At 43.1% G+C, this 14,410-nt stretch overlaps 1 protein-coding gene across 1 annotated transcript; it reads left to right on the plus strand.

The window, feature by feature from the left end:
* The first annotated feature begins 1,242 nt into the window (after positions 1–1,242).
* alms1 (ALMS1 centrosome and basal body associated protein) lies at positions 1,243–14,353 on the plus strand. The gene is made up of 18 exons (XM_026151326.1): positions 1,243–1,400; positions 2,606–2,738; positions 3,073–3,184; positions 3,290–5,147; positions 5,252–5,411; positions 5,581–6,750; positions 6,975–7,090; positions 7,498–8,596; positions 8,699–8,818; positions 9,763–9,918; positions 10,150–11,111; positions 11,450–11,567; positions 11,864–12,043; positions 12,997–13,241; positions 13,419–13,584; positions 13,768–13,825; positions 13,934–14,033; positions 14,246–14,353. Exons 1-18 carry the CDS (start codon positions 1,386–1,388, stop codon positions 14,288–14,290), a joined length of 6,813 nt encoding a protein of 2,270 aa, XP_026007111.1. The 5' UTR covers positions 1,243–1,385; the 3' UTR covers positions 14,291–14,353.
* Positions 14,354–14,410: the final 57 nt, after the last annotated feature.

The following is a 14,410-nucleotide window of genomic DNA, read 5'->3' on the forward strand; positions in this document are numbered from 1 at the left end:
AAGAACCTAATGTGCTGCATAAATCCTTTAGTAAAGTTAAGGATTATAGCTGATCACTGGTGTATTGCACTGTATTACCCTGAGACTTTAGTGTGTCTATCACTTAGATTTATAAACTTACAAGGGCTGGAAAAAATACAGACAAGGGCCTACAACCTGCAAAAAAAAAAAAAAAAGCAGCTGATTCTTAGTCACACAGCTTTAGTAGACAAAGATTCAAACCAATGACTGTATAAAGGGACAATGAACCCCAGTCTTTTATTGTTTAGTTTCTTAACACAATAGCTTTTCTGTCATATCTAACTTGTCAGGCTATTAAGGACTACAGGTGGAAATGTATTTATGATTATAATCTGGTTCAAAGCATCTTCTGCTTCTCATGACAGGAGGAGTTTGGTGTATGTGTGCTCTGTCCCAATCAAATAAACCCAGTAAACTAAAATAAATTACTAAAACCAAGCCAATTATGTGATATTACATTAAAATACCAGTTTATATTTCCGAGATTTAATTCAATTTCAGTGGCTTATGGTGGGATAAGGTGAACTGCTAACTCAATTTACCCCTTAGCTCACTCACAGCCCTTGGCTGCTGTTTTGGAAAAAGATGTAGCAGATGTTACATCTGGTACATCAAACTTTTACTCTGACAAGCCAAAAGGAAAAGTTTCTGAGTAAACTTATTAAAGTTTTAGTTACTCATAATGTTGTAGATTTTAAAATAGAAATATTCAGATTTACAATGCTGTGTTAGTGTTGATAAATTAGCTGGTCTCATCATTTAAGCGGGCTAATTCATGACTTGTAATTGATTTGGGACCAGTTATTAAGGATAGGAGCTGAAATATGTTTGAGTCTTAGGTGAATTCATTTATTTTATGCAGCACCGCCACCTGCTGCTCAAACTAATTAACTACCAGATAGAGAGATAGATCTTTGTCTAATATTAAACATTTATTTGATTATCTGAATAATGTAAGTGGGACAAGTATGCACAAAAAAATAATAATAAAAAATCATTTATGACTATTATAACATGTATCAGGAGCATGTCTTCATTCCTGAGTGCTGTAAAACAAGACCCAACTATACAAAGTTCGGAGATACTGGACATCAATCTAAAAGTGAGCTCGTCTGTCTGTGGATCAGTGGAGGGAATGGGACTTTTTCACGAATATAAATTACGACTGAAAGAATCAAAAGGAGGCAGTAAGATAACATAAGGAGATGTAAAGTGCCAAGTGCCAACACCACAGAAGAAGAAGAACGTCCCTTGCTGAGGAGCTTGTATTTCCTAGCAACGCCCCTTGTTGCTAGGAAAAGGTGGAGGCGCGCTCGTTGTGGCGGACTGTCAGCAGTAACAACAACAACAACAAAAACGACAGCATGGAACCTCCAGAGGTAATTTGCACGATTGCAGCTTGTCTTCTGGTGTGATAATATTGGAACTCGTGGTTCGGGAGCCTTTAAAGTAATTCTCAAGGCGGGAAATGTGAATATAATCACAGTGTTGGCGATATTAGTAGCTAGCTGGCTAGCTAGCTAAATGCTAACCGCTTTGCTAACTAGCATTTAACGTTACCCAAGTCTCTCCAGTATAATGTTCCTTGTTCCATGTCCAGTTGCAACAAACGTAAAGAATATGCACATTAGTCAGTGGTTAGTCTCTTGAGTTACACCAGGTTAAATGTAACCTGTTGCTTCTAGTTTGTCAGTCCATTTAGTCTGTTAGTTATAAATAAATCACTTTGATGACTAAATGCTGCTAATGTGCCGACTCGAAAAACCGCAGATTTGTTTATAAAATTAACTGAGATAGAGATGTTAGATTACAATAATGCTTTGTTTATATAGTTAAAAAAAAAAACCAAAAAACACAGACTTGCTATGAGGATCATTACAGTCTGTAGCTATCCACCATCATTTCTAAAAGGAAGAACTCCAAAAATTTTACGAATGAAGAAACGAGGAGAAGAGCGTGTTCTTTATCCAAAATAGAAGAGTGTCGATAATTGTATTATGTACTGAGATGATCAGCAACAATACTCAGGTAAACTGCGGTGTTTAAATGATGCTCATTTGGTAAGAAAGGACCCACCTGAAACCAAACCAAACAACGTTTTTCTCGTCTTATTTTGTCCCGTTTGGGTGAGCCCGTTGCAGACTTTGGTTTCAGTTTCTTGCTTTCCTGTGATACCAAAGGCACGTGGTCTGGTCTTGCTGGTCCTACCGTAGCTTATTTGTTAAAGGTTTCATGTATTGTACATCTTCTGCATACTTTGGTTGTAACAAACACTTGTTTGAGTTGCTGTTGCCTTCCTATCAGCTCAAATCAGTCTGGGAATTTTCCTCTGACTTCTGACTGACAACAGTGTAATACTGGTGTAATCAAACTGGAATCAGAGCTGCATGGGATGAATGTATGAACTTTCTGCTTTCCACTTTGCTCATCAAGTAACAGACGTTTTTCTCAACAGACATTGGCTTGTCTCAAGCAGAGTTATTGATTGCTCAGTTTCGTTTGATGCCCTCAAACCACCATGTAGTAATGCGGGACCTCCTGTAAATGAAATGCTGCCAGAATTAAAGTGTGATTCTTTTCACAGAGGAGGGCAGCATCTCCTGAGTTGACAGCAGATGAAGATGTGAGCCGTTCTGCTGGACAAACACACATAAGCCAACTAGGAACACAAAGACATTCTGAACTTCAGCAGCCAAGAACACCTGCTCTACAGTTAGGTATGGATATTAACACAGTAATGATTGTAGATTGCAATGCTATCAGTATATTAAACCCCTATTTCCTCTGCATGATACATTTGGTAGATTTGGTATAGACAAAGTAGAGTTTGCAGATTGTATACTACTGGAGTGTCAGCAGAGCTTTAATCTCTTCATCTTTTGCAAGTGTCTCAGCCCACTTAACTCTGACTTTGTCATCAAACAGATTTTGTTTGATGTATGATTTATTCATGACAACAGGAGGCTGCCAACACTGATGGGTCTTACCATAGTTTTATGTTAGATTGCTGCTTTTTTTATTTGTGTGTGTTCATTCTGAACTTTCTGTTAGATTTTCAGGACAGTAACATGTCTCCAGCCCTTTCCCTATTACCTGGAGTTGATCACAACCTCACTGAGTTTTCTTTATTACAACAAAGTGAGACAGAATTTGCCCCTCTAAGGTAAGAAAAAAAAGTCATCTTAATCGCTTGCTCTGTGTGCATAGTTTTCTACATATTGTGTGAATGTATAACATGTAGATGGATAATTATTATTTACGTTTTAAGGGCATACCCTGATGTTTCCATGGCTTCAGAGCGGTTTCAGTTTTTATCCCAGGATCACACCACTTGTACCTCTGAGCGTGGCTCATTATCCCAGCACCCATTGGCCCAGGCAAGCATCCTTTCTGAAGAAGGAGAAAGCAGCTGCTGCTCCCTCTCTCAGCACAGTCTATCACCAGGGGAGCAAAGTAAACGAGAGGAAAGGGTTCATCCCCCAGTGATTGTCATTGATATGAGTAGCAGAGAGAAGGACCTAGAGACCTTGATTAAACCTGGAGCAAAGCTAGAAGGAGAACCTGTTGAAGATGAGACTTTCTTTCTGAGTAAGAATATACCTGCTCAGCATCTTCTGAAGCTCCTGCAGAAAGATGTTGGGATGCTTAGCAGCAATAGCAGTGCTACTTCCTCTGCCTCTGAAACCTCTGTGAAGAGAACAGAGCCTTCTACAGAAGAGTCTAAAAGTACTGAGGTTTGTGAACTGACCACTCAGCAAACTACTGATGTAAGAGAACACCCTCCAGGTGAAGTCTCTTTTCCCCAGCAGCAGACACAACAGCAGCACAAAGTTTCAGATCCTGACCAACCACAAACAGTGTTATCTGAAGTGTCTAACATCACTGTGGGTTCCCGCAGTACTCAGCCTGATGAGAGTAGTGAAATGTTACATAGAGAGCTGCTCTCTGAAGTAGAGAAACGCAGCAGGATTGAAGCTGAATCCAAAAACAAACAGCAAAAACGTCCTACGCCACCTGGTCCATCTCTCACACCTAATCTCAAACAGATGTCTGAGGGGAAGCCAAGTGCGAGTAGAACAAATGTGGTTGGTATGCAATGGACAGGGCCATTTTCAACAGGTGTTGAACGGGTTTGCAGAGAGCAAGACCTCTGGTCCTCAGGAAACCATACAGGGTTGGATGGCTCCTACCTGGGTTTTCTTCCACAGTCTCAGTCCACTCCAGGGATTTTTAATGCCCCAACCAAATCCAGTGTTAAGGATAAATTGGGGCACCTTTCCTCCATTGAATCTAGTAAAGAGAACTCTTATCAGTCAGTCACAAAAATTTCTCAACAACCAGCTTTTCCTGTAGTTTGCACCCATAACACAAACACAGCCACTCAGTGCCAAGAGGATGCTGCCTCTGCAAAAGTCCAGTCCCTCCCAAGTCTAAACTATATGCAGAAAGTAGATGCGTGGAGGGCAAATCAGAGTTCAGGCAAGGTGTCTTTGTTTGATAGACTGTCACTGCAGGGATTTTCTAGCATCCCCTCTAAACAGAAAGGTTATGACGCAGTATCTGGCAGCCTGAATGAACTGGTTAGTCAGAAGATTAGGAGTTTACAGCAGCCTCTTGTTTCAGGTGCTGCCACACAGACCTCCTCAACAGCACCTTCTGGCTATTCTTCTCCAAGAAGAACGGAGGCAGTGGGCAGTGCTCTTGCTGATGAGGAGAACACGGGGTCTGCAGTACCACCCTCTGCCTCACCCCTAGGCAGGTCACAGTCTCACTCTTCTCTTAGCACAGTTGTGATGTCAGTTCAAAAAGATCAGCAGATCGACAGCCCTTCAGAAAGAGACAAGAGTCAAAACCAGGATGATGATGCTCATCATCATGATCAAACCAATACAATTCAAACCTCACATCTCACAAGCCTCGGTCACTTCAGTGATGTGTCACTTGATCGAGACTTGACACTTTCGAGTTCTCAAGATAGTTGCAGCGGAGTAAAGTTAGGAACTTCCATTGGGACGTCATCTGTTGTCAGCCTAGAAATTGATAACTACGTACCCTCGTGGACTTCAAAACTGTCAACACCACCTCTCCCCAAGCCTCGAGAGCTCAACATTGATGAACGAATTCCGGTAAATTTAAAAAAAAAAAAAAAAAAAAACAACCTGGGAAAAATACTCTATGTTTAGACTTACACTTTATTATCTGGTCTTCTCTCTGTTTTTTTTTTTTTCAGTTGTATCTTCGTAACTTGGGTATAGACCAGTCTCCATCTACAATCCTGACTCCGTTTGTGCCCAGGGGACCAATCAGAGAGCCTGAATTCTCTCCCACTGAGTTCTGCACAATTAAAGGATCTACTGGAACCCCAACTAAAAGCACTCAACCCTCCGAGGGTATCTAACCTCAACAATTACTATTACAAGTTTACTTTTATGAAAAGCTGTTGAGATTTTAAAAATTCCTCAGGCAATGAAAATATGGTCATATATCCTGTTCACACACCCATTTAAGTACCCAAATTTGAGGGGTTTTACAGTTTGAAATATGGTATTGTGTTTTCAGGTGGCAGTCCCCACAAAGAGGAGTTTTCCCAGTCCAGCATTCTGTCAGTAGACTCCAGCATATCCATACCGTTCAGCCTGGACAGTCTCTGTCCAGCGGCAACTATCCCAGAGCAGGCCAGGTGGACTTCTCCTACATCACATACAGAAGCTAGACAGAGTAAACACAAACTGGCACCTTACACCTCACCCAATGAAAACACTCGTTCTTCCATACCGCAGCCTTGCCAACAGCAGAAGGACAGCAGTTTAAGCAGCAGTGGGGGAATCAGCCAGGTAGAAGACAAATTTAACCCTGACATGCCACCAGCTGTCAAGGAGAGGCACAGAGAAAGAAGCTTGGAGTTGCTTTTACAAACGAGTCGTAGTGCAGATCAAAGTGCAGAAGATTCTTTCGTTAGCTCCAAGGCCTTGTTGGAAATCCGTAAACTGGTCTCTCATACAGAGACCATAATGTCCACTGGGTCTTCTGCGGCTTCCTCAACCTCCCCCATTAGCCCCCGTCTTCTCCCCGATCAGGACATATCCCCATTACTGAAGAAGAAAACCAGCAGACTTGAGGATTTGTCCTCGTCCTCTACAACTGGAGACCAAAGAACATGTTCCTCACTGCTTTGGACCAGATCCTCCTCTGACTCCATGCTGACCTCAGAGAAGATGAGGAAAAGCTCTTTTGGTCAGAAAGGTGTAAATCGATCGTTGCAATCTGATTATTTATCCACACAAGCTGTTTTTACTGCACCAACCAAAGTGGCATACAAAACACCACAAGATAGCAATGTTAATGGTGCAGGGATGTCACTTGTCCTCTCCAAATCAGCCTTCCGGACAGAGCCTGAGGGCTGCAGTGCTGCACCTCCTGACAAAGCCCCCACACAGCCGGTGGCCATCAAACCTCCACCAGCTGTGAGTACACAAGAGCTCACTTCTACGCCTACAGATTCAGTTGATGTCCCAGAGGAGGAGGAGGAAAACACTCCCTCTGAAGGTGCTTCACAGAGCAGGTCCTCCTCACCCATCCTCAAGGATGCTGATCAAGGAGTGATGAGTGATGGGAGCTGTGAAAGCTCACTGACAGCCAGAGTGGCCAAGTTGCTGCAGAGTGAATCTCCATCCACCATGGTCTCCAGTACACCGAGCATTTCAGACCAAGAGGAGAGCAAAGCTAGAGGTAAAACAATTAACATACACTCATGAATGAGTTTCTTACATCTAAGGTTTTAACATTTTAGATAATTTCAAAAATTCACCTGCCGCACTGACCACTAGCTGCACAACTTGACCCTTCAGATTTGTTTAGATTTGATCTAGTTTAAATTGTGATCCTATTTAAATTGTAGCTTAAGACATCAAAGACGTCTTTGTCAGATGAAAAAGCGTGTCTTAATGTTGCAGAATGGATTAAGCTGAAGCTATCAGGACAGCAGTGTGAGCCTCTGCAGCTGGACGAAGAAGATAGAAGGCGGATAGAAGAGATCAAGCGAGAACTGCTGTTAAAAAATCCCATAAAGGTAATTATTATAAGAACGACTCTTAATTACTGCACTTTACAAAGTAGGCAACCGCCGTATGTAATTTGTAGCAATGTACTTAAATATAGTGAATTATAAAATGTAAATACGTACGTTTGTATGCATTTTAAACTAAATTTGTGTAAACGTTTATTTATCATCTGCTAAACGTGTCTGGACAGCTCTCATACTCAAGGTAACTGGTGTGTTGCAGGACTGCTGTGGGCAAATGTTAATTTGTTGTAGACAAATTATAATAATAATAAAACTGTCACCAGTTATGGTTCACATGCAGGTTTGCAGTGCAAAAATATTTGATGTGTGGTGAATGAAGAACACGTATAACACCAACAATGTCCTTTCCTGGTCTCCCTATTTGACACAGACTTGTTTTTTGCCTCTTTCAGAGCCAGTTCAGCACAGATACAGAGAGCAGTGTAGCATCCAGTGTTAAAATCTCGAGGGAGCTTGATCCATCTCAATCTGCGGAGACGTTTGCTGTTCCTAGGGATGCTATAAATGAGCCAATCCAGCTGCTGCACAGCCTGAGCAGGACCACCCGCGACTCCAGGACACTGCTACAAACTGCTCTTCAGTCAGACCTAGAAGCTCGAGTGTGTGAAATTGCTGCCAGAGAAGGAGTGACGCTTCCTACTAAAAAACCTCAGGTCTTCACATCCATCACTATCGCCACCCACAGAAGCTCCACCTCCCCCTCAAATTCCACTTCCCCACCTCCCATCAGCCCAGCCCCAGAGCCCCTCCGCCTGACCGAGCTCTCATCAGGAGCCGTCAGAACCACAACAACAGACAGGCAACTGACTGAAGAGCATGGGGTTGATTTACTACAAACAACAACCAGGGAACAATCATCAGTGCATGGACCTAGTAACAGTTTGCACAGCACGAATCAAAATGTGACTCAGTCTGCACCAGCCAATCAGAAGAGGCAAGACACTGAGGGAGGCCAGTTTGAAGAGCCGCTTCCTCCCTCACAGGGTTTAGATAAAGTAGATGTGACTGTCAGATACAACAGCACACAGTCATTCAGGCCAGATAGTAAGTTATCTGCTTCTGGTATGGGTGTTAGTCATGCTTTAGATCAGGCCACAGGCTCATCTGTAGTTGAAACCTCCGCCCATACAGGTCACAGCTCACATGTCGATCTCACTCTGCCCCCCAAAGCTACAGATCCCAGCTTCACCTCTATAGTCTACTCCAGTCAGGCTGATGTAATCTCAAGGCTGCCACCTAATGAATGTCTCAGGGGGACAAATTCTTTATCAGCCGCCAGCAGTCCGGATGAAGGTGTCGGTTTGTCCAGTCCACCTGAGTGGTGCGACACCAGAGAGCCATCACGACAGCGGCTGCCTGAAAGATCCAACAGCTCTACTGTTTTTAAAACTGTTGTGCCTCAGGAGAGGATGACCACCACGTCTGCACAGCCCTTTACACCACGTGAAAGATCTGAAATTTCAACAAGACCCTTTAACACCGAAACCCCAGGTAGTTTTTTTTTTTCCCTTTTTTAATTGTCTGTAATTTCAGCAATAATAAATTTCAGTCATAATACCAACTGATTCCAACTGCATCTCCCTCCTACTTCAGTGCCTGTCCTGCTGCCTTATAAACCTCATGGCAGTGAGGAGGTCTTCTATGTCCCTCACATAGAGGCTGATCTCTCCTCCACAGAGGCATCTGACACCACCATGGAGAGCACCCACACAGGTACATTTATCACAGATTTTTTTTTCTTTTTCAGCCTTGTTCCCATATTGCTGTGCTGAAGTGTCACAAGATGAGGATTTTAACATCTGCAGTTCAGCTCGCAGCTTGTAGTCTGTTCACACTGTTAGATCTTAAACCACAGTTTCATACCTGGTGAGTTTAGGGTGGTTTTTTTCTTTTCTTTGAACAAAATTCAATTCAATTCAATTTTATTTATATAGCGCCAAATCACAACATAAGTCGCCTCAAGGCGCTTCATAGATACAGAGAAAAACCCAACAATCATATGACCCCCTATGAGCAAGCACTTTGGCAACAGTGGGGAGGAAAAACTCCCTTTTAACAGGAAGAAACCTCCGGCAGAACCAGGCTCAGGGAGGGGCGGCCATCTGCTGCGACCGGTTGGGGTGAGAGAAGGAAGACAGGATAAAAGACACGCTGTGGAAGAGAGACAGAGGTTAATAACAGATATGATTCAATGCAGAGAGGTCTGTTAATATATATTATTAATAAAATATATTATTTATGTCTATAACGTGAATTTTTGGGGCCATCTTTAATGCTTTCGTAAATCACACTGCAAGCTGTAAAACATGTTCAAAGGATTAGAAATAAGAATTCAGAGGCATGCTGGGAATTGAATTGTGAGCTCTCATTTCTCCTGTGCTTGAATGGGTAGCAGCTGGTTCTTTGTAATGTACACCAAGCAGCACATTAATTATTCATGTTCAGGGGCTGGGTGAAACAAAGGCAGGGCTGAGACCCTGAGACGACAAGCGCAGGCTGTCCCTGAACATCTTTTCAAAATATTTACCCAAAATATTTCGCTTACTTTTTTTAACTGGTTTTTTTTGTTGTTGTTTTGCTTTTACAAGAAGAATAGTCGTGTTTTGCTCTGAATGCCACTCCTCATGAGATAACAGAGAGTATTGAATTCTAACTAGGCTCAGACGACGCCGTGCCTCCTCACTTTAGCAGTGACGTCCTCGGGAACAAGGACCCAGGGTTGGACCGCGGAGTGACCATCAGACACACAGAGGGCATCTACAGCAAGAGGCTGAAAACTGCCAACTTGACCATGGAAGAAAATAGGAAGAGAGGTAACCTGAACACGACGCATGCATATTCACACTGGATACCTCCTTTATTTCTTTGGTTTGATTCTGAAACATTATGTTACTAGTATGTGGAAAAAAGGTAATCATGTGAGTTCATTAATTTTTTTGAAGTTGCTGTAAATGTTAAGTTGGACAGTTTTGTGTCTGAAAACTAGCTGGTTCTTGGTGTCCTGTTACTGTGTGTAATTTTTCTGTGTGTGTGTCCCCTGACAGATGCCTCTACAACATCGAATAAAAGCTTGCAGACTGTGAGCCAAAGACTAAAGCCTTCTTCTCAGGTTTCTGTCACTTTTATCGAGGAATCGTTACTGAGGAATCAAGAAACCTTCAAGAGAGACCAGGGGACCAGCCCAATCCAGTTCACCCAACACCATCAAAGCGAGTCTCACCCTGAGAGGTTTCAGCCGTTTATTTCTGAAATGGACTACGGTAAAGGAAACAATCACTGGGTCCAAACCTCTGAGCCTCAGACAGGAAGCGAGCAGCAGAGGGGTTCTGAGCACCCTCTGGACCAGTTGTGGCAAAAGTTCTGCGATCAGTGGACCACGGAGGAGTTGCATCCCAGCAGTGACAGAGAAGCATCACTTCTGGAGCGTTTAGAGCACCTTTCTCGCCTTATTCAAAGTGCAAGGGGATTTAATGTGTGTGATGCACAGAAGGTGACTGGTTATCATCCAGAACAGGAGAGGAGGAGAGAGGATGTGTCAAAGAGGAAGAAAGAAATAAAGCAGACTTTGGGGGAGATTAAGAGGAGTGTAGGAGGTGAAGTCAGAGAAGATGGGAGTAAATTAAGAGGACAGAGAAAAACTGAATCTCCCATTCAACTGAGCTTTCGTGTTGATGAAACCTGCCGGTCTACAGAGGATGGCAGCCATGCCTCCCTCACCTCCAGCTTCTCCCACAGCTCCTCCCCGAGCCAGTACGCCTCTCCCAGAGACAGACATGTGTTGGAGACCCTGTCTACCACGTCTGGCTCCATGTCCACTGTGGACACAGCCCGACTGATCCGAGTCTTTGGCCCCCACAAAGTACAGCACCTGAAAAGCGCCCCAAGCCTCAGTAAACTGTACAACACCATCAACAAGCAAAAAGAAGAGAGGAAGGACAGTGGAGGAAGAAACAGAAAGCCTCCTCACGCCTCTGCACTGTCAGTGACAACCAGCACTGATCAGTCGGTATGTATATCTGCGTGCTGCTGAGTAAGAGATTATTAAACCGATCTTAAGGAATGTTCACTAATCTGTAAAGCAAAAGTAAACACTAGAGATGGTTGTGTTTCAGTAGATCAGCAAGTTCTGAAATACTTTGACTAGCCCGTCTGGTACCAACAAGTTTGAATTTCAGCGAGTCATTTTGACCATCTCCACATGCCTAAAAGCACAAAGTTGTTGCCATATAATTGACTAATTAGATATTTACAATAATGAGTAGTTGAACATTACCTAACAAAGTGGCAGGTGAGTGAAAAATTATAACTTTTTATAACATTTGATGTTACTGTATTCGTCTTCAGGTTGCTGCTGACTCTGTATCGTCGACCAGCACTTACAGCGTCCCTTCACACCACGGGCCTTCCCGGAGTCTGCCGGGTAGGAAGGCCATTAAACTGGTGAACAAAAGAATCCAGGCAGGTCAGAGAAGACGCATGTCCCACTGATTCATCAGATTTAGTTAAAATTGTGATATACAAGAACATTCTGGTCCTTTTTGTAAAGGTTTATTGGCACCAGCTGCTGGTGCTGTAAAATCTTTGTGAAATCATCTGTGCTAAGATTACATTTCTGTTAAAATTCCTTGGCATAAAATGTATTCATTTGTGTTTGTCACGCTTTTAAGGCTTTCTCCTGAAAATAAGGCAGGAGTGTTTTTTAACACGAGTGAAGCACATGTGATGGAGTTAATATACATTCAGTCCAAATTCACACAGGTGACCTGGAGATTGTTCATAACGGGACTCGACGACACACCAGAGATGTTGGAACCACGTTCCCTTCCCCGGGAGGAGCTAGAGCTTTCAAGCAGATCTCGTTGTCTTCGTCCAGCGTAGTGAGAGAAAGAGGAGGGCGGAGGAGGAGCAAGAGAACCCCACCAAAGCCTTACCCTAAAGGTTTGTAAACTAGCAACGATTTGTAGCTAGGGGTGGGTATCGTTTAGGTTTTATCGATACCGGTGTCAAACCAGTACTTTTGAAACGGTGCCGGTGTTTAAAGAATGGAGAACACAAACTTTGTCCAAAAACCTCTCATGTTTAGCTGTTTTCTACTTTTTCTTTGGTCATTTTAGCCTTTTGGCCAGGGTGAAGAGAGTATCTGCCATCAAACAAGAAGACAGCCGCATGTAACTACGACGGTGTTTGCTAGTTCACCTTACGTGCATTAATGTAATAACGTGGTTAGCCTACTCAACGTAAAATACACACGAACAACATTAAGCTACTCACGCAGAGAAGAACAGCTGCTGCTGCCATCATCATCCATCATCATTTCTGCTACACTGGCAGGGCTAGGGACCAGGACTCTCGTCTTCGGGTTCTTGGGGGATGTTGCTAACTCCGGGTCCGATAACAGGTGCACACCCCACACCTGCACTCGGTGTGAGGTCTTGCAGCAAGTTATCAAATACGGTGCATTTTTCGGCTTTTAAAAATAACGCTATGCTTCGCCAGGTGTTTCATCAGATTCGAGGTGTTACCTCCTTTGCACAGTATCACCTTAAAGCACTTGTTGCAGGCTGCTGAGTTTGCATCTTTTGCTGTGAAGTACAGCCAGACTTTGACCGCTTCGCCTTGGACATTTTTAATCTGTAGCTCTGCTCTAAAAGAACGTATGTACCTGGGCCCGCCTACTACGCTTGCAAGGGTAAAATGATTGGCTAGAATTAAAAGTGTACGGCATCTCAGGGAAAAAAATCTCAGGAAATGTGCGCTGCTTTTCGGTCTGGTTACTACCGTTTATGTTAGAACCGGTGCCCATCCCTGTTTGTAGCTAACTGTAAATTTTCATTTTCTAAATTAAATCCTTGTTTTATTCTTGGTTAAATTTTTTCTGTGGGCTTTTTCAGCCGTTTCATGGTTCATCTCTGCTGACGGCCTGCTGTCAGAGGCAAGGAAGGAGAACCAGCCGGAGGAAGAGAGACCAAACATCGCCTGGTTTGAACCGTACAGCAGAATCAACCCATGGAGACAGCCGCTCAGACAGAGACAAGTGCATGAGGACACAAACAAACATCACTCTGAGCCTGAACTGGAGCCGGAGCCTGATCCTAAACACATGATGTCTTCTGGTCCAGCATACATGTCACTTCAGGTTAGCTTATATTCCTCTTTAGAGAATTATAGTCGTAGGAATTGTATGAAAAGATTTGAATTTCAGACGTGTAACTTACCTACTTAAAGGCTTCTATCATGGGTGTCAGCAAGATAAACTTTACCATCATAATGCCAATTAAAAAGGTAACACTGTCGGTTTCCTGTTACTTTGCAGGAGGCCTTGGAGATGCATCGTCCAGAGTTTATTTCCCGGTCCATGCAGAGGGTGAATCGTCTGTTTCTGCAGGTGGAGGAGAGGAAGCTACAAGCTGCTTTAATCCAAGAGAGGGGGGATCTATTTAACCACCCAGGAGGAGCTGGGAGGCTGCCAAGGCCTGCAGGTACCAAACAGGGGAGGGGATGGATGCTGCTCAAAAAACTTTTAGTTTACTGAGCTGATAATCTGTCCACTTGTCCTTCTTATATCCAGTAAATGTTACCTGAGGGACTATAAGGTCTTTTTTGATTTAGCTTAGAGAGTTATTCAGTTAGTTTTTAATTATGGTTTGTTTCTCTCTCTGAAGGCGCTGCTCTGCTCCAGAGGGCCGTTCCCAGGAAGGAGATGATCCAGAGGTCCAAACAGTAAGCTGCTGTTATGATTCATTTTATGTGACGACATCAGAACCATAACTGTACCTCACACAGTATCAGTGTCAGTCTATCTTCTACTGAACACTGTCTCTCCGTCAGGATATACGAGAATCTGCCAGAGGTGCAGAGGAGGAGAGAGGAGGAACGAAGGAAAGCAGAGTATCACACTTACCGACTGAATGCACAACTTTTCAACAAGGTACAAACACCTTTTGTCATTCATGTGTCCGTGCTTCGAGCACTCCAATTACATGTTCCTATAAATAAGCCTCACGCGCTCAAATTAGAAGAAAGTTGTGTGTTAAAGCAGTTTGTATGATTGAAACCACAGATGTCTTTAAGACTGCTTGCTGTGTCAAACTGTAACGTTGTGTGAATCGAATCAATGACTGTGTTTTGTGTCTCTTTTAGAGAATCGCAAACAGACTCCTGGGCAGAAGATCAGCGTGGCAATAATCAGAACAAGAGACTGGATATTGAAATCAACGACGTGAAACTATTTTTTACACTTTTAATGTACATATTTTTAATTTAAAGATTATGTTGAAATTAGAATTACATTTAAATGGAAACATC

The sequence above is a fragment of the Astatotilapia calliptera genome, chromosome 19 (assembly GCF_900246225.1).
Source record: "Astatotilapia calliptera chromosome 19, fAstCal1.2, whole genome shotgun sequence".
NCBI classification, from domain to species: Eukaryota; Metazoa; Chordata; class Actinopteri; order Cichliformes; family Cichlidae; genus Astatotilapia; species Astatotilapia calliptera.

Excerpts from the sequence above, each read along its gene's own strand:
- alms1 (XM_026151326.1), top strand. Across the intron at positions 9,919-10,149 it reads GGAAGAAAATAGGAAGAGAG|ATGCCTCTACAACATCGAAT; the intron begins GTAACCTGAACA and ends GTCCCCTGACAG. Across the intron at positions 11,568-11,863 it reads GAACAAAAGAATCCAGGCAG|GTGACCTGGAGATTGTTCAT; the intron begins GTCAGAGAAGAC and ends AAATTCACACAG.